This window comes from Panthera leo, chromosome A1, assembly GCF_018350215.1.
Source record: "Panthera leo isolate Ple1 chromosome A1, P.leo_Ple1_pat1.1, whole genome shotgun sequence".
NCBI classification, from domain to species: domain Eukaryota; kingdom Metazoa; phylum Chordata; class Mammalia; order Carnivora; family Felidae; genus Panthera; species Panthera leo.
The window spans coordinates 79,688,767-79,708,971 of NC_056679.1; the positions used below are offsets into that span (position 1 = coordinate 79,688,767).

General features: G+C 52.7%; 1 protein-coding gene across 2 annotated transcripts in view; it reads left to right on the forward strand.

Moving 5' to 3' along the window:
- The window catches only part of COL4A2 (collagen type IV alpha 2 chain), a 173,026-nt gene that overhangs the window by 115,620 nt on the left and 37,201 nt on the right, over window positions 1-20,205 (forward strand). For both annotated transcript variants that reach the window (XM_042930204.1, XM_042930198.1), the window contains exons 15-24: window positions 101-151; window positions 1,066-1,110; window positions 4,238-4,291; window positions 5,160-5,226; window positions 8,974-9,084; window positions 9,592-9,741; window positions 15,255-15,347; window positions 16,479-16,642; window positions 19,481-19,553; window positions 19,645-19,751. In XM_042930204.1, the coding sequence (XP_042786138.1) occupies window positions 101-151; window positions 1,066-1,110; window positions 4,238-4,291; window positions 5,160-5,226; window positions 8,974-9,084; window positions 9,592-9,741; window positions 15,255-15,347; window positions 16,479-16,642; window positions 19,481-19,553; window positions 19,645-19,751 (915 nt within the window). The remainder of the gene's footprint in view (window positions 1-100; window positions 152-1,065; window positions 1,111-4,237; window positions 4,292-5,159; window positions 5,227-8,973; window positions 9,085-9,591; window positions 9,742-15,254; window positions 15,348-16,478; window positions 16,643-19,480; window positions 19,554-19,644; window positions 19,752-20,205) is intronic.

Consider the following 20,205-nt stretch of genomic DNA (forward strand, 5'->3'; position numbering starts at 1 on the left):
GCTGGGCTGGACTGGGGACCCCAGGAGTCCCAGGGGGCTAGAACACCCGAGGGGGTAAAGTGCACGGGCCAGCTGCCTCACATCTTATCTCTCCTCGTAGGGCATCGCCTTGAAGGGAGAAGAAGGAGTCATGGGCTTCTCGGGCACACGGGTAAGCGATGCATCCCGTAAGTGCGGTTTGCTGGGTTTGCGTGTTAAGTAGACTGGATTCCTCCGAGCAGACTTGAGGTTCCCTGCGAAGTCGAGCTAGAGGCACAGAGAGGTCCCACATACCCTCTCCCCTCACCCACGCACAGCCTCCCCACTCCCAGCGTCCCTGCCAGAGTGGCCCGCTGACCGCGGCGGGCGAGCCCACAGTGATGGACACGCCCTCCCCCCCAGTAACCATGATGTTGGAGACTCCACTGAAGGAGGGCAGGGGCAGAACACAGAGACATTTCTGCCAATGCCGGTGAGGCTGCCTTAACCCACGGTAACGGAAGTGTAGACTGTCCCCAACACGGGAAGTTGATTCTTGTTTCCCTGAGAGTCTAGGACGGTGGGTGGGGTGCTGGGGGTCACGGGAGTGTCCCCCCCCATGGAGATTCAGCGCCTGTGGCTCCCATGCCCAAGGGCAGACCTCCATCCTTAGAGCGCGGCCTCAGATGACGCCTGCCACTTTGGTCCTCCCTCCATCGGCCGGAGCTCGGTCACCTGCCACACCTCACTGCAAGTGCACTGGGAAATGTGGCCAGAACAAAGGCAGAGTGGCCTTGTGGTGGCTCTCTGGTAGCCACCGCCACTAAAAGGACGCGTGTTAGAATCTTGGAAAATAAGAGACCCCTGAGGAAGTTGGAGTGCAGGTCTTTTAACACCTCCACCGGATGAACCATACCATCTTTCTAGACTTCTCCGTATTTCTTTGGGCAGTAGATGTGATGACCCACCTCCTTCAGAAAATAATTTTGATACTTTCATAGTAAAGCATTTCATGTTAGCCCGTGTCAGGGGCGGTAATAGAGCCCTCCGGGAAATGTTGCTGTCCATTCTGAGATGTTTTTGCTTCCGTTTTCTGTCCCAACCCAGGGTTCTCCTGGCCTCGATGGCGAGAAAGGTTCACCAGGACAAAAGGTAAGTTTGACGCGCCTGTTTATTTCACCACCATGCTTTGCAGATGATTCCACATTAGCACGGACACGTCCACAGAGCTTTGGTAGCGACCTGCACAGCATTGCGGGAAAAGGACGCACCGTGTGCCTAACGACCCCTCACCGTGGTTCCCAGCTGCTTGCTGTTTGCAGCCGTCACACGGTCGACAGTATGGGACACACCTCTTGGCGCCCATAGGCCAGGATTTCCATCATTCAGTCCTAGGAAGTGCATAGACAGGCTTTTTAGAAATCAGTTCAGCCTCTGAATCATGACTGCATTGAATCCTGCCAGGGCTCCACCGCCGTGTGGACAACAAGGACGTGGGGCTCATCAGTCTCCACGGGGAGCTCCCCGGGGACTTCAGATGGACGTGGCCTCCGGGTCCGGCTTCCAGCCGGCACTAGCCCTAGACCCAGGCTCTGCTGACACTCTAACCCGCTCGCAGCGGGACCAGCGTCAACTCCTTCCTGCAACCTTGGCTTGTCTCACTCCTCCCGTTCCTGTCCTTTCATCCCAAACTCAGGCTGAGAAGCTGACACCAGGGTTTCCCTAATTGCATCCACGTTCTCATGACATTCGTAACTGATGCAGGCACCCCCAAAGGCGGTGTTCCTGGAGGACGGCTGTCCAGGCGTACCCCAACCGAAGGCCAAAAGGCCAAATTCCAGTGGAAGGATTTCATTAATCAAGCAAAGAGACAGAGAACTAAGGCAACGTCTACAAGGGACCCGTCTCCACTGCCTGTGGAACCGAAGTTCTGTCGTTCAAACTTTCATCGCTTGCCAGTGACAGGGAAATTATAATTACGGGTTTCTTCTACACCCGGCACTCAGGAGTTACAGATTTTTTTTTAATGCAGTTGGATACAGCTGCCCCCTGGAACTCGCTGTTTATGTGAGACAAGACGCCCAGTTAGACACTGACCACCTGGGGCCTCTAACTGCTGTGGCCAGATGTTAGAACGGAAGGCCCTCATCTTCCAGGGGAAGACGGGGACACTTCCGGCCAAGTGGGACGTCTCTGTGGGGAGACAGTTTACTCAACCATACAAATAGGAAATGCCCAGGACATGTACAGATGGCAGAGTCCCTGCTTGTTAGGCCGCAAGGCACCTCAGACGTGACCACTGAACCTCGTCTTACTTGACAAGCTGCCATTACTCCTAGCGACCTGTTCAGTTACTGATCTAGTCCCCAGATAATTCCTCCTTGACCGCACAGCCCTTGCCCCCCCCCCCACCGCCACCCCTGTTGTTATGTCTGCACAGAAACACAAAGACAACCCATTAGGTGGTTGTGTTGACTCCTGGTGTGCCAAACAATCAGGGTTCCAGCTGCCTGTGGTCTCACGTGCACCTAAGTACAATCTCCCCCTTTTACTCTGCTGAGTCCTACATAATACTGAGCCCACCCCCATCCCCAGTCAATTACCTGCTGCTGAGAACTCACAGGGAAACTTCTAGATCATTGTTTGGCTTTTTGGGGTTCCAGCAGCCAACAGGGAGACCTGTGGATCGATAGAGCCAATAGTGAGAGACATCCTGAGCACTCTTCCATTTTGCCCTTTCCCCTGTTGGTTTTCCGAAGCCCCCGGCTCATTCCAAACGTTTGCTCAGACGTGTTTCGGAAACGTTGGTGCTGCTGTGGCTTATGCAGCACAGGTGGTGAGCACGTTGTATAGAGGGGGTGTGGGGGGTACTACCCACTACTGCCCAGTGATGGCGTCGCCCAGCCAGATGGCACTCAGGCACGTAGCACGAATACACGTCTGGCCGCATCCAGCGTGGCGTCTGGGCTGAGTTGTTAGGTTGACGCGCAGGCCGCTGAGGACTGAGCGCCTAGCTGCTCCCATCATTGGCGCGCTCTTTCAGGACTCTGTGCCTGTCTCGAGAGATGGCCTCCAAGTAGGAGATTGGTGGGACCTCGGAGAAGTTTCCCTTCACTTCTGAATCGTCAGCTCCACCTAGTGTGAAAGGAAGTCCGTCGACATGAAAGGCCTGCGCGGAAAGCACAAAACCAACCCCGTCATTGCTCACGCTAAGCAACAGGACTTTCAGCATGTGTGCTCCCGCATTCCAGAACATCCTGTGAAATAACCAGGCTGCATTTTTTACACCACTGGCGCGTGGTATTCTCAGCTTGGGGCCTCACTGTACCTATTCTTTGGCAAGAGGGAATGAACTTCTAGGTTTCTTAAAAAGCTTTACATATATATCCAGCTATGATGTGACTCACGAGGGTGAACGTTTTCTTTCAATAAATATTCAAGCAGATTAGAAAGCAGCACTGAGCACTTTCTAAATGAAGAGAAAAATTCTAAATTAGGGGGCATTAATGCTCCTATTTGGTGCTCGTAAAAATTTTTCAAAATCCCGCTTGGGGGAAGGTTTTAATAGATGGATCAATCATAAAATCACTGAAGGGGGGCAACCCGGCCCCAAGCCTCCTGAAGTGACGCAGTAGGAAGGACACGACACGCCTTGTGACTAATTCTCACTCGGAAGGTGCACCTGAGCCCAGGGAGGGAAGCCCGTAGCGAGAACAGCTGCTGGAGAGGACGTCTGCGGGCAGAGGTGCACACTTTCCACCACTGCGAGGAAGAGTGGACCACCAGTGACCCGGTTTCTTCAACAGCAACAATAACAGAAGTTATGGAAAAAGTAGAAAGGAGGAGGCAACTCTTAAGAATTGTGAGGCCGGGGTGCCTGGGTGGCTCAGCCGGTTGAGCGTCCGACTTCGGCTCAGGTGGCGATCTCACGGCTCGTGGGCTCGAGCCCCGAGTCGGGCTCTGTGCTGACAGCTCGGAGCCTGGAGCCTGCTTTGGATCCCGTGTCTCCCTCTGTCTCTGCTCCTCCTCTGCTTGCTCTCTGCCTCAAAAACATAAACGCTAAAAAAAATGTTAATTAAACAAAATAATTATGAGGCTTATCAGCCGCAGGTCACATTTGGACTTTGAGACCACAATCAGGGAACATTGGGCACAGAGTGGGTAGTAGGTAATTTTCATGGGTTGCCGTTAGTGTTGTCAGCCGTAATAATGGTATCGTGGTCACTTCTTTAAATTCTGTGTTAGCGGTAAAACTAAGCCCCGAACATCTTTCCTGCAGGGAAGCAAAGGACTGGATGGTTATCAAGGCCCGGATGGACCCCCGGGACTCAAGGTGAGCTCAGTTTTCCTGTGGCTGGAGGTGTGGTCTCCTGCCATCCACCCCATTGGAGGAGGTGTCCTCTGCCCTGTTTAACACTAGCTAAGCAAGCACACAACACCCCGCACTGGACAGATGATACGGACACAGACTTATCGGTCCCGTGTCCGGACCTCACAGTGCTGCACACCACACAAGGCACATGGAGGGCACACTCGGGATCTGCACCCGGGAGCAGAGGGGACTAGCGGGGCTGTGGGGAGAGGCTTTATAGTAACAAGAGGGTGGGGTATCCCCTGTCCCCAGGGGGGGAGTATGATTGGCTTGCTCGAAGAATGGGCTGGCAGGGAGGTGAGGACCAGTAGGTTGAGGACCAGGTGGGGTGCAGGTGGTCGGGTGATGGGGCTCCAGCCAGGCGGGGAGACTTTCCTGCTGGTGGGGAGCGTATCTGGTGAGGACAGGGGCACTCCGCAGTCAGGCCTTCGGGGGCCCCGGGAGGCTCGAGGACACCAAGGCAGCACTTGGAAGTTTCGGTGTCACAATCCAGATCAGGGTACAGTTGCATCGTTCCCAGCTTGGGTGTGGCTGCAGCCTGGTATCCGATGGGTGGCTGGGGTACCGTGACCAACAGGGGAACAGTCTGCCCTGCAGAAAGTCGTCCCCTGCCAGCTTCTGGTGTTTGACAAGGACTTCAAAGTGAGGTTGGTGCCCTGCCCACACCGCTGCCTCTTGGTGTGTCTGGCTGGTGGCTGGGATGCCCGGGCATCACCACAGCACAGGGCAGACAGTCCACATCCAGCTTTACTCCCTGGTACTAAGCGTAGTTTCCCAAACTCCAAAAGGCGGGCCTCACGTTCTTCCATTCTCCTCTTTCTTCCTCCAGGGAGAAGTGGGTGACCGCGGCCCCCCAGGTGCCCCTGCGTACTCGCCTCATCCCTCCCTGGCCAAAGGTTTGTGTGTGATTTCTCCTGCGTGTCTACATCGTACAGGATCCTCTTCTGTCTCGGACACAGAGTCATAAACTGGCAAGAGAGGCTTTCTGAGTAAAACAAAGCAAAGCAAAACAAAAGATGTTTAGAACATAACCTTTGGAGAATATCAGTCCCATGTACAACTTAGCTGAAATGCTTAAATGTGGTGTCACAGAGAGGCGCTCGTTTCACCTGTGCCTAAGAGAGCGCCCTCTGCTGGGCGAGCCCTGCACTTCCGCATACGTCGTGCAGATTCTGGTTTCGCCACCTGTAAAGTCACTGGAGAAATCCAGTCCTTGGGCACATCTGGCCTTCCTGACGGCGGGAGTCCCAGCCGCCTTTGCTGGTTTCTGCCGCACGTGCATCAAGATGTTTACGGCCCCTGCTGGCCAGTCTGAAGCCGGAAACTGGCCATAATCCATAATCTGTACACAGCCACCTCCTTTCAACCTTCGAGGAATCCCCAGGTATTTGTGCATGATGGACTGCCCAGGAGAGGCTCCCGGTGACCCCTGAGTGTACATGAAAGGTTTTGCATGTGTCACAGCTAATGCCCTTCTCGTGATTTCACTCAGCCTCCCAGATTGGCAGGATTGTACCAAAATACGATTTTAATTCTGTGAGAAGAGCAGTGGGCTCAGAACCTTTTTGAATGTGAGTCCTTCTAGGTTCAAAAAAAAACACCTGTTTTCAGTGCCCCCTCTAAGTAATCATATGTATATTTACTTATGGGTGATTCACCTATGTTGTGCAAAGCTCCAGGGATTTTGGCTGCTATGGTTCACTACTGTATCCCCAATTTCTAGAACAGGACCAGGCAGAGAGTAGGTTACCTGAACGGCTGAACAGTGTATGTACTAAATAATGCACATCAGGAAAGAGTTTTACTTTTTTTTTTTTTTTAATTAGAATAGGGTACATCATCTTTTTATTATGAAAGTACCCTTGCTCTTTTTTTTTTTTAACATTTATTTATTTTTGAGAGTGAGAGAGGCAGAGCATGAGCAGGGGAGGGGCAGAGAGAGAGAGGGAGACACAGAATCCGAAGCAGGCTCCAGGCTCCAAGCTGTCAGCACAGGGTCCGACGTGGGACTTGAACTCACGGAGTGTGAGATCATGACCTGAGCTGAAGTCAGACACTTAACCGACTGAGCCACCCAGGCGCCCCAAGAGTTTTACTTTAAAAGAGTTTTTTTTAACTAAAGATGGTCTAATGTTTTCTTCCTGCACCCAGTATATGTCCGCGGGTCAAGGACTCACTCTCCTGCTTGGTGCGAACCATCTGTCAGTTTAAGAACAGCCTTTGCATGTGCTTATCCGCTGTTGGTGAGAACTTAGACTAGCACAGGGCTAAGGACATCCCGGCAGAGCCCCCGAGGGAGTTCTCTGCAGGGTGGCATTGAAAGGACACCACTGGCCTCCCTCCACAAGAACAGCTGTGTTTTGTGCATTCTTGTGAATTAACACATACCGGTAAATGGGTATATTTGGAATCCCTACTCAACACCTCAGATCACCCTCCCTGCGCGGCTGGTACTCATGGAGTCCATGGGGTGTCCATGGACTGCGACATGCCTGCCAGGCCAGAAACCCCAGGAAGAGGAACATGAGGTTGATGTACTGTCAGTGGTTTTGGGGAAATGGAAATACTATCCTTGAGGCTTTGGGAACATAATTTTTTAAATTAACGTTGGCGATTTTTCAAAAACGTTCACTGCCCAAGAGCCCAGCGTTGATCTAGCTTCCCCTGTCCACCACCCTGTATTTCTAAAACCACACTGGGAAGGCGATGGTTTTAAATTGGTGAGCTGGGGGGCGCCTGGGTGGCTCAGTCGGTTAAGTTTCTGACTTCGGCTCAGGTCATGATCTCGCGGTTCGTGAGTTCAAGCCTCATGTCAGGCTCTGTGCCGACAGCTCAGAGCCAGGAGCCTGCTTCCGATTCTGTGTCTCCCTCTGTCTCTGCCCCTCCCCCATTCATGCTCTGTCTCTCAATAATAAATAAACGTTAAAAAATTTTTTTAATTGGTGAGCTGGCAGGTGAGGGCTCCTGACACAGGCTGATGAGCAGATTCCCTCAGCGAAGAAAGGAAAATAAATATCTTCACAAAGTAGCTTTGCAGGAGCTCGTCGAATCCCAAAGGGTGGAGGAGACTTGTGCTTTTTTTCCCCTAATGGTTGCAAAGTAACTGAAACAAGTCCTGCTCTTCTTCCAAATGAGAGAGTCTGTGGTTTGCACGTTCATCGTCGTCTCTCACTCCATGCTCATGGCGAGCGTTTCTTTAGGGCTCGCCGGAGCCCGGGCAGGGGTCTGAGTTGTTAGACCATGATGCTTGTTAATTGATTTACTTTTCCTAACCACCCTTTGAGAGGGGGCCTGATGTTAGTCTTGTTTTGCTGGTGGATAAATTGAAACACAGGAAGTTAAGCAACTTGCCCAAGGTCACATAGAATGAGTGGAGGAGGAGCGTTCAGCACCCCCCTGACCCCTGTGCAGAACCCAGCACCCCTCCCCTGCCCCGCCCTCCGCAGGGAGCCGAGCCCCAGCACAGGTAGCCCAGACTCACACTCTCCACCCGCTTGTACACAGGCACACGGGCATCCTTAATTCAACGACTTGCTTTTGAGGTTAAACAAAAAAATTAAAGATCCCATGCAGAGTGATGGCTTTCCTAACACTTGATAATCCCTATGCGGTAAAATATCATATTGTCTCATCTTTTCTCTCATCTTTCCCAGTTGTATTCCAGGGGAAAAAATGTGTTGCACAGTAAAGCATTGCTGTTGACCTGCACAGAACACAGCGAGGCCGCTCTGTGTGTGTGTGTGTGTGTGTGTGTGTGTGTGTGTGTGTGTGTGTGTCTGTGTGTGTGTGTTTCAGGATAGGGTTTGTAAGAGGGCTCACATACGCTATCCCTCCAGCAGACAGCCAGGAAAAGCGGAGCTGGGCTGGAGCTGGGGCTCTGGGGACAAGGGGCCTCACGCAGGAAGCCACCCTCCTCACTTCCTGGTCTCCCTGCACGGAGCCTGATGCACGGGGGGATCCCCAGGCCTGTCGTTTCTTTCTTTATCCCCACTCTAGACTCAGATGCTCTCCCAGCCTGACCCCTGTTCACAGATCCCCAGCACTCCCGCCAGAAGCAGACGCTCCCCTGATCACTGCTTTCCACTTGGCTGATCTCCTCTCCAGATCCCCTTCTGCCACCGTCCTCTGCCCTGTCCCTCCTGTGTCCTGTCCCCTCAGAGGGCACCCGTGTCCAACTGCCAGGCTGCCGTGTCCGTGAAACCTGAGTGCCGGTGGGCATGAAGCCTCACATGTCTGTAAAAGTGGGGCTGTAGCTCTCCCCGTCCCCCACGGCTTTATGAGAATGTCAAGTATTGCACACCAAGCCCAGTGCACACAGCAAAAGCTCCACAATGTCACCTGTTCCTATTATTTTTAATCTCTACAGTCCCTCAATGTCCGATTTCTCCCCAAAATAATCTTTCCCCCTTTTGAAACCTCTCTGTCATTTTATGATATTTATGGGAATCTTGTATCGCTCCTATTTGATTAGGAATGAGCTCCTCGAAAGCAGAGACCCCCATATATTAAACATTCGGACCCCCGCCATCCTTCGGTGTACGAGATAAACGAGTAAATACATGTTTGGTTGGTGAAGGTGTGCACATCTGAGGCGGGTCCTGGACAGCGTCCTGTTCTCATTTCGAAGTCTGTCTTGATTCCAGGTGTCAGGGGTGACCCAGGATTCCCAGGGGCCCACGGAGAGCCAGGAAGCCGGGGTGAACCAGGAGACCCGGGCCCACCAGGCCCCCCTGGCACGTCCATCGGAGACGAAGGTAAAGGCTCCCTGGTGTCAAAAGACCAAACGTACGTCCCCTTGGGTCCCCGTACTGACTGCTCAGCTCTGCAGCCGGAGTCTCTTAAAGACAAGGCTCAGGAGCTCTAACGGACTCAAGTGCATGCACCCAGTGTCTTCCCGGGAGCGTTGGGCCTGTGACAGTGACCCTTCCCCCCGCCCCGCCCCGCCCTGCCCCCCGCCACAGGGCCAGGCTGTGCAGTTGACAAGTAACCAGCATGATGCTGTCAGCTGGCCGGGAGGAGTGTGCACAGCCCTCAGATGTCGTGGCCACACTTACGACTCTCAGACCATTGTCGGGGGGTGAGAGGAGGGGCTTTTTTAAAGTTGAAATACGGTGATGGGACCTTCCAAAGGCATCGACCCTTAAGGTCCTGACCAGACTGTAAATCCGCGAGTCCTGGTGGCCTCCTGGGGATGGGAATGCCAACACACACGTTACACGTCATAAATCTCATGCTGCCGGTGGTCACTGTTGGATTTTCAGATGGCAAGAGAGGTTTACCAGGTGAAATGGGGCCCAAAGGCTTCATAGGAGACCCAGGCATCCCCGCACTGTACCCCGGCCCTCCGGGAACCGACGGAAAGCCAGGGCCCCGAGGACCGCCAGGGCCTCCCGGACTACCTGGGCCAGACGGTAAGTGGAAGGAAACTCAAGAGTGGTGGTTTTCGTGTTCAGACAAAGAAGCCTGGCCCCAGTCAGATCTTTCCTGGGGTTTTTCTGCTAAATAATTCGGTGAACCAACGCGGCAGGCATCACGCTAGGGCATGGCAGGTGCTCTGGGATGCAAACAGAAAGGCTGGTGATGGAAGGAGGGCACAGCCTGGTGAATCTGTTGAGTATCAGCAGGCCCGTGGACATGACCCAGTAGGGCTTGGCTGGCTGTGGGTCCAGTGAGGTCAGCTCTCCAGTGGAAGACCTGAGCCGCGCAGTCTGGAAGCAGGTGCATGCTGAACGCTGTCGGGTGTCTGTGTGGTACGTTCCATCACCTTCTTCCAGGGTGGAGCCTTCCTGCCTTGACTTGTAGCCTCTCTCCTCTGTCTTACTAACAATCCAAGCAGACTTGATAATCTGTCTTCTCAGCCCATGTGGAGCCTCTCACTGAACAGTTGATAATAGTCAACAGGAAGAGGTGACTGCGTTATCGTAACAGGAAGTGGCCACCGTTGTCCAAGGTCGAGACGCGAGACTCTGAGCATCTGTAAACCAGACAAGCATGAGCTTCTGGATCCCACGCTGCCTGGGGGTGTCGCTGAACCGTAGCAGAGTGGAACTTCCAGGTTCCGATGTTACCCTGGCTCATCTTTTAGCTGAGGGTGCCCCCAGGAGGCAGGGAGACAGGCAGTCTGTCTTCGTGCTTGCCATCAAAAACGGTGATCTTTGCAGCTTCTGAGTTTAAAGGGCTGTTTTCGACATTGTAAAATCCCCTAATGGGAGCGTTCCATCCCCTCAAGAGTTTGGATATATGAGGCCTTAGAAGAAAACATGAGCGCCCAATTTCTTCCCGTGTGATATGGTCCATAGTTTGTCAGCCTCCTTTCGAAACATCTGACTTTCAGTTCCCTGGCACCCTGCCCCATCCCAATAATCTCTGGGAGCTTCCTGTCTTCGGAGAGGGGGAGCCTCACATTGCCAACAGGTAGTGTTGGATTTTAGTGTAAAGGTCAGGTTCAGATCTGTGCTTTTGGTGCTTTGGGAAGACTGCTTCTCTTTGTCATCTCTAGAGGAAAGATGTTGGGGGTTAGAGAAGTGTATCTGCACATACACCTCCCATTGAAAAATCAGCAGTCCTGGGGGCGCCTGGGGGGCTCGGTCGGTTAAGCCTCCGACTTCGGCTCAGGTCATGACCTCACAGTTCGTGAGTTCGAGCCCGCTTGGGGCTCTGTGCTGACAGCTCAGGGCCTGCTTAGGATTCTCTCGCTCTCTCTCTCTGTCCATCCCCCCTACCAGAATAAATAAACTTTAATAGAAGAGCTGTAAAAATATCAGCAGTCCCCTCTCTGATTCCACTTGGTGTTGCACAGATTGCTATGTGATGTGGTTCTCCTGCTCCAACTCTCCTCTGACCGGCAAAGCCAAATTGTCACATTCTTCTGGAAATTTTTAGGTGCAGATATTTCCCTGGGATTTGCCAAATCATTTGAGCAGTGTTGTCTTTAATATATTTTTAGCCTGGAAGTAATATTTATTCCTGTGACATCGTTGATAATGGCTAAGTTTCTGTGAGCATGATATTTCCTGAGCAAATGTTATCTGTTAAGTTTTCCTCTCTGGGAACAGAACATGATGTGTTAAAAATTTTTTAAGCACGAAGACTTGCCTCTTCAGAAGACTGACTGAAGGCTGACCTTGCCCCAATTCCTGTAACCAAATTTCGTTTTGCTAAAGATACAAACACCATCTTGTTTTACAAATCCTGCTCGGTTAAGACCGTGATTTGCTAACGTCAGTTAGCTGTAAACAAATCAACCACTTTCTTGTGCGTATTTTATCCACAAAATACATAGAATAGTGTCCAATAACTTTTATCAACTTATGATATTAAAAGCATAGAACTTAAGTTCTCCTTGAAATATTTATTCTCCCCTGTGAGACACGTTGTTTCCCAATTGCTTTTGTAAAGCGATCTCTTGCACAAGAAGTAGCCAACCACAATGGCCTCTTAGGATTTTTGTGCATAATGTAATATCAGTGACCTTGATTCCCACAGATCTCTCCAAGTCTCCCCCTGGAATGACATTGTTGGATTCCTTTCTTGTTAACCGCATTTCATCCTGCTTTATGTGTTGCTACTAATGAAAACCAGAATTCTTAGCCTTTTGCCATTCCTGTAGAATCAAACCGTGTTGGCAGTTTTTCTTCTCAGCTAAATACTTTGCTCGCTCTTGGTTTGAGCCGAGTTCACGGAACCGAGGATGGGGGCAGTCCTGTCGTTTTCTAGAATAAGTCAGAATGCTCACAGCTTTGTTGTGGCCACTGGCCTCTTCAGGAGAATCATCCTGGAAATGTCTAAGAGGTGCCCTGCTGTCCTGTAGGACTTGTCTGAAGTTACGAATTTATTAGGCAAAGAGAGCACTTAGGAAAGAGGCAGCATGGCCCCTTATGACGGCCACGCCGTGCCTCTGTGACTGGATTTGCAGTGTCAGCAACACTCAGTGTTTGTGTCAAACATAAAATGCCAACATCCCTGAGATATCCGTGGCCACACGCCTACCTGTGCTCTGCACTTCTTACAACTTCAGGAGATGTAAAATAAAGCCCACAAAAAAAAGTATTATAAAATAAAAAGGAGGCGTCTGGGTGGCTCAGTTGGTTGAGCGTCCGACTTCGGCTCAGGTCATGATCTCACGGTTTGTGAGTTTGAGCCCCGCGTCGGGCTCTGTGCTGACAGCTCGGAGCCTGGAGCCTGCTTCAGATTCTGTCTCCCTCTCTCTCTACCCCTCCCCCGCTTGCATTCCGTCTCTCTCTCCCTCTCTCTCTCTCAAAAATAAATAAACATTAAAAACATTTTTTAATTATAAAATAAAATAAAGCCCCCAAAGTCACCGCAGCCTGAATGCCCTTGGCCTGGTCGCCAGTGACCTGAGGAGCAGGTCCCAGGGCTCCATCTTGCTCATGGGCACAGGATGCAGGTGGCAGGCTTTCTTCATGGGCTGGCCCTCTGTGCCCCCCCTCCCCACTATCTCACTGGCTGTTCTCTTCAAGGCGCTTTTGCTGGCCCCTCCTTCTCCCGCCTACACAGTCTGGGAGGTGACAGGGTTCCTTGAAGTTTGGTCTTGGACCCTTGTCTTGTACCCCCACCCACTGGACCCCCCAGTTAAGGTGACCTTAAGCTCAGGCCGTTTGCCCGCACTCCCTGTGTCCCCGATCCAGTTCTGTATTGAGCCCCCGACTCTCACAAACTGTCATCCGTCACATGGCCGCCTGGCTTGTCTCACAGACATCTCGAACTTTGTGTGTCCACACTGAACTCTGGGTCTCCTGCCGCCTGGCTCCCCGACCCGACACACCCCGTGCTGGGCCTCGTCCCCGCCCCGACACACACACACAGACCCGGAGCTTGGCCCACAGCCTCGCTCGCCCACGCACTGGACCCATCGCCAGGTCCCACGGACTCTGCCTCTGCAGTCTGTCCACCACTTTTCCCCCACGCCCCCTGTGCTACTCGAATACACACCACGCGTGTCTGCTATAGTCAGCCCGCTCATCACCAGCCTCCACTCAACTGTCTGCAGGGGTAGCATGTAGATTTTTAACCCATAAACTTGTGTGACGTCCCCCCTCAGAACTCCTTAATGGCTCCCTATTGCCCTTGGAGAAAACCCCAGCCCCTGGCATTCCCCTCCAGTTCCTGGCTTTCCTCCCACCTCAGGGGCTCTCGGGTGCACTGTTCTCTCCGGAGCGATCCCCGGTGCCCACGCTCGGCCAGCTCCCTCTTGTTCCTTGGGTCCTGGGCCAGCGCCTAGACCGGGCTTTCCTGACCCCCCATTCTGAACAGGCTGTCTCTACTGCTCTCCCTGACAGCTCCCTGTTCACGTGGCACTGGCCCTCATTTGAACTTCCGTGTGGGTTTGTTCACTAATGTGTGTCTGCTGTGTGTCCACGCGTAAACCGTAGGTACCGTGAGGGTCTGCGGTTTTCTCTCCAGCTGCAGACACGGCACCTGGCTCACGCAGGTGCCAGATGGGACAGATGTTGGACGCCTGAGAGCAAAGGAGAGTGATCATCTTGAATGCGTAGGGAGAGCGAGCCACACGGGACAGTAGTCGTCGCCACCCTTCCATAAATATCTATCCCTACTTGGGAGGCTGCTGACGTTGAAATCCTGGTGTCCCTCTGCCAAGCAGTTAGCAAACGTTAGCACGGGTGTTTCCTCTCCTTCCGGTCTCCCTAGTGGCCTGTTTCCCTCTCCCTCCCTGCAGAATGGCAGCATGTGTCCCAGTGTAGGGCGGGGGAGGTCTGGATCTGGGGCTGCGAGCCTGAGCCTCGAGCCTCACCGGGTTTGGCCCTGAGGACAGACGGGGTGGGGGACCCTCCAATCCTTCCGGGCCCTGCTGGTGTCTAGGAGTGCGCGGCTCGTTCTCACCACAAGGTGGCGCTGCCGTCCAGTAGACGCGGCCAGAAGGTGGGTGGTTCTAATCCGTCCACATATTCCTGCTCGGAATTAGCTTAGCAGAGCTTCTGAGGGGCCCTGAGCCTAGTTACTGGGGGTGAGGGTCGGGAAAGGGGAGGTGAGGTTGCCGGAGCCACATGGTCCCCTGTTCTCTGCATTAACTACACAAACCCGGCTGTGCACCTGCTCCAGGGGGATAGTTAGAGAACCGAGGTAGTTTTAATATCTTACTCTGTTTTCTGTCTTTTGGGGACACCAGACTTGTGTTGGTCTTGGATTACAAGCCTTTAGCACATAAACAGATATGTGGTCGATTACACAGAAATATTGTAAAGATACCAGTTGTCCCCACGATGTATAAATGCCCATAGAATTTTTTACATGTAAATTGCTTTTTTTTTAATTATTGTAAAAGAATGTGTTTACTATTCAGAGTTTGAAACTATATTGAAGACTAAAAAGAAGAAAATACAATTAGTAAAAATAAAATCTTAAGAAACTAAAAAATAAATCACTTTTTTTGAAAAACAATAAACTAAGGGGCACCTGGGTGGCTCAGTCAGTTAAGCCTCTGACTCTTGATTTTGGCTCCGGTCATGATCTCGCAGTTTGTGGGTTTGAGCCCCACATCGGGCTCTGTGCTGACAGCACGGAGCCTCCTTAGGATTCTCTCTCTCTCTCTCTCTCTCTCTCTGCCCCTCCCCTGCTCATGCTCTATCTCTCTCTGTATCAAAATAAATAAATTTTTTTTAGCGGAATAAAATACATGGTAGAAAAGTGAAAGCCTTTCCTTGGACTCAACATTTCCCAAAAGCAAAGGTTTTTATCTCTAGACTTCAATAGAAAAGCTGAACACCTAGCCCCTCTCATTTCCTTGCATCCCTGGGAGCTGTGGCCACAGAATGGCCCAGAGGGTGTCCTGGGATGGAGTCACACCCTGTTGGGGGACCTCGCGGTAAGCCTTCCAGCACTGGGTCCGGGGAGACGTGGGGTCTCCACACCGTGCTCACGGGCCGCCCTTGGATCTTCTCCTTAGGTTTCCTTTTCGGCCTTAAAGGAGCGGAAGGAAATGTGGGCTACCCTGGCCCTTCTGGTTTCCCGGGGGCTCGCGGACAGAAAGGCTGGAAAGGTAAGGAACGTCGAGGGCACCGGAGGAAGGGCGGGAGGCCATGACCCCTCTCACTGGCTCTGACGTGAGACAACCCTCCGCGTCCCCCTGCGCCTCCTTTCTCCCACGGTGTTACTGGAGCTGAGGTGCGTGGCACCCACCACCCGGCCCTCCGTCTGCGCTCCCTCCTCCCATCTGTGTCTCCGCCTGCACCACTGAACTTTCTGGGAGTGCGGAGCCCGCTACGGAGCCAATGAATCCATGATTCCTCTAAGGGCTCAGCGCCAAGGCCGCGTAATGAGCACCTGCGCAAGCTTGTCCGCTACGGAGTTCCCTTAGACTAGGCCTGGCTGCCCATCTCCCCGAGTTAGGGACTAGTCACCACAGGGCAGACGCCCTGGGCTCACCCTCGCTGCTGGTGGAGGTGCGGTCGACCGAGCAGAACAAAGGGGTTTCTGTGTACAAAATACGCCGCGCCTGGGGGACGCTCCGTCTCTGGGAGGCGGCCGCCCAGGGGCCCCAAGCAGCACACCCTAACCTTTGTGGCTCACACGGGACGTGAGGGTGTGTTGGCGCCCGGGGGAGGGGAGGTGGTGACTGCAGAATCACTCACCATGGAGGGCTGCAGAGGACTCCTCCCGTGAGCCCCCGCCTGCCACCTGTGCCCTGGGGAGCACCCGCCACCAACAGTGGGTTCCCCGGGCCCCGCCACAGGCACACAAAGAAGGGAGGTCACAGATTTCTTCCCTCCCACCCGGGATCCTGGCTCTGAACCCACCGCTCCAGCCAGGCACACCGCCCCCCACCCATGGCCCCCCTTTGTCCCAGACCCTGGAGCCTTGTCTGCCCCCCGTCCCTGACCTGGGAGGCCCGTGGTGGCCTCTGGAGCCCCTGTTCCTCAGCTCCACACACAGCTCTGTAAACGGCCTGTTGGGTAACATGTTGGGTAAACGTGGCAGGGTTCTGCGTCCCGGGGAGTAACTCACATTCCTCATCCAGGAAACGGGGGTAATGGGTAACAGTCCCCCGAGCACGGGAGGTCCCCGAGTGCCCCCTCCTCAGTCCAGCCCCCACCGCCCTGGACTTCTGCCCCCGGCAAAGCACGTGCTTCACGAGCACATAGTGAGTCTTCCCGCCTCCCTTGTGTTGCAGGTGACGCTGGGGACTGTAAGTGCGCAGAAGGCGACCAGTTCATCGGGGGCCTCCCGGGGCCACCAGGACCCAAGGGCCTTCCAGGCATCAACGGGGAGCCTGGGAAGAAAGGGAGCCAGGGAGACCCCGGCCAGCATGGCATCCCTGGGTTCCCAGGGTTCAAGGTGAGACACCAGTCCCATCAGAGCTGATAGGATGTCCTTGACGGCTTTTGTCTATTAAATGAATGCAGATTTAGACCAGCAACGCTCACCCCCCACCCAGTGCTCCATCCAAAAAGGCCACGTGCTCCGGGAGGAACCTCGAAACGTTCACTGGTGAGAATGTGAACGGCGTGGCCACTGTGGAAGTGTCCAGGACAGGCAACTCTAGAGACAGGAAGCAGACAGCAGTCACCGGAGGCTGGGGGAAGGGGAGGGGCAGTGAGTGTTTCATGGCTCTGGGGTTTTCTGGGGGAGGTGATGAAATTATATAATAGTGACGGTTGCACAATCTCGCAATTATTGCAGTTGTTTTCGTTGCACTAAAAAAACCCCAAATTGCGTGCTTCAAAATGGTAAATTTTATGGTGTATAAATTACATCTCAAAAAAATTTTAAAAACCTAGCATTTTGGATGTAAAGCATCTTACTTACAGAACATTCAGATTTGGTACAGAACTGATTAAGCATTTTATGAAGTCTCTCTGAACCAGATTAAAAAGTGAGGCCCCCCCCCCAAGTAAACCATGAATTTACACGAGTGTGTGAACTTACCTGCCCATGGATTCCTTGTGTGTATCACACCTTTATTTTAGGTCACGCCTAGGATTTTAGTTCACACCGATGAAAAGAACATCTGTAGATCTTTCCTGGGCAAGAGGTTTTAACCAGTGACTTCAAAGCCAGTATCAGCTAAAGCCAAAGAAATTATACAGCATTTATTTTACATAAGAGACAATCGCAATAGACTTATAGTGTGGAAAGTCTATCATTTTACTTATTCAGCCAATAGGGGAAAAGTTGCTCAGGACACTTGACCAAGGACAGAATGACCTGGCTGTGTGACCTGGTGCCGGGGAAAGGCAGCCACACGCAGCTGCTGATACAGAAGGTTCCGACTTATAATCGCTTTGTGACACAGGAGCTTTGAGGGCGAAAGGAGTTCCAGAGCACCTGTTCTCTGCTTCACACCTTGAGATTCCTCAGGATAACACAGTACTGTTCAACTAGAACAGTAGGGGCTATGATACCGTCTCTGGGCAGCTGGGTGGCTCAGGCGATTAAGTGTCCAACTTCGACTCAGGTCGTGATCTTGCAGTTTGTGAGTTCGAGCCCCGTGTCCGGCTCTGTGCTGATGGCTCAGAGCCTGGAGCCTGGTTGGGATTCTGTCTCCTCCTCTCTCTGCCCCTCCCCTGCTCATGCTCTGTCTCTCTCTGTCTCTCAGTAATAAATAAATGTTAAAAAAAATTTTTTTTTAATGATACCATCTCCCAATCAGGGAGTTCTCAGCATGTAAATGCATATGCGGTGAGAGTTCCACAGTTACTACTGGCCAAACTAGTAGGATCTTCGGTTGTTTATAAAATGATCGAGTGTCTCCTAGAAGCCAAAAGGATCCCATTTTGTGCACCAGGGGTGTCTGACATCTTCCAAGGGTACCCGCTTCCCCCAGCTGTGTGACACACACCCACGGCATTTTGTTCAGAGACCTCGGGTATCGTGTTTGTTGTCCTGCATTTAATTATATGTTTATGTGTCTGGCACACCTGCTACAGGAGAAACGCCAGGGATGGTTTCTGTTTTTTTTACTGCCTGTGCTGCTAGAGTGTGGGAGAGTGAAGCATGGGAGTCAGTCAGTAAGTGAGTTCATCCATCCACCTGTTTGCCCAGCACCTACAGAATGAGCGCTGTCTGTATGCAACGCGCCCTCCCGGACTCGGAAAGAATGTTGCCCTTTTCCGCAAAGAACTAAATCAATAAATCAAGTATCTGTGGAATTTTTCAGAACAGTCCATTTCATTAGACCAACACTGCAAGTTCTCATATTCTTGCAAATAACAGGCAAGATTTTCCAGAAACTAGCACATCACACATATTAACATCCTGGCCTGTGAACCTGCTCCTTTCTCCCCACTGAACCTAGACTGGATTTTGTGACATAAAATGTGATGTCCCTGCCATAAGCTTGTCTCTAAAGTATGATTTTTTTTCCCAACCTTAATTTCAGTCTGGAAGACGAGCCGTCCACAAAGCTCTCTTTGTCATTCTCAGTATTGAATGAGCACAAACTTGCCTCCTTTGTACGTGGAGGCTTGGATTCTAACTAACGTGGTGAAGATTTAGCAGCCTTGGGTTTGTCTTAGGCCACCGCTTCTCAAGAGTTCACGAGCATGTGAATCCCTGGGAGTTTGTTAAAACACACATTCCTGTTCCGTATCCCAGGGTGGGGCCCAAGGTTGTGCCTTTTTTTTAAGTTTATTTATTTATCAGAGACAGAGAGAGAGAGAGAGAACAAGTAGGGGGGCAAAGGGAGAGGGAGAGAGAGAATCCCAAGCAGGCTCCATGCCGTCAGCACAGAGCCCGACGCGGGGCCCAAACTCATAAACCATGAGATCATGACCTGAGCCGAGATCAGGAGTCAGACCTGTAACCAAGTGACCCACCAGGTGCCCCAAGGTTCTGCATTTCTAATGAGCTCCCAGGAGAGACTGATGCTGCTTGTCGGCGGACCACACTTTGAGTAGCGAGATTCTGGTTTTCACTATCCAGCCACGTATGGCTCCTTCTGTTAAGTTTTCATTATTTGAAATTTAATTCGGGCGCTCGGTGGCCATTTGTGGCTGGTGGCTCCCAGACTGGACCACCAGGTGCAGAGCATCTCACGCATGGCAGAAGATCCTCGGGGGCAGTGCCAGGCATGATGTTGGAGAGGTTCCTGAGCTGTGTGAGCCGAAACTTGTCATCTTCCCTGGCGTCCTTAACAGTGTGAAGGAGGCAGAAACTGTGTGTTTGCTCCCACAGGGCGCCCCTGGCAACGTCGGGCCTCCAGGGCCCAAAGGGGTGAAGGGCGATTCTCGGGCAATCACCACCAAAGGTCAGTCTCTGGGGTCTGGCAGTTCCGGGACCCGCGGTCCTTCCGTGGCAGCACCTGGGTGAGTACAGTCACACCTCAAATCCCTTCCCAGGTGAGAGGGGACAACCAGGTGTCCCAGGCGTGCCTGGCCTGAAAGGTGACGACGGTGTCCCAGGGCGCGATGGGCTGGATGGATTCCCAGGCCTCCCAGGCCCCCCTGTGAGTATCTCGAGTGAGGGGCTGGGTCCACCCGGTGCAGCCTGTGTGGTTTCATGAGCACAAATCCTGTCCATTACGAAGCGGGGAGTTAGGTCGGAAGCCACGCCCAGAGGGAACATTCTAGGCCAACCAGTTAACAGGTGTTTCTCCTGGTGGAGGACAGAATGGGAGCCTGGGGTGGCGGCCGCTTCCTCCCGAGGCAGAACCTCCTCCAAGCTGTCCCCCGGTGCTGGTGGCCACGGCTGTCCCTCGTGTCTCCTGCCTGTGCCGACGCATCAGCTTCCCTCTGCGTATCTGTCTGTATCTGGCACTCCCGTCTGCAGGGCTCCGCCTCTCCTTACCCCCATCGCCCTCACAGACCCTCTGTCCAGAGCAGCCACGCTCTCAGGCAGGGGCATCAGGACTCCAGCGTCTGGCGGGGACACAGTTCACCCCGCGACATTTCCTTCTCAGC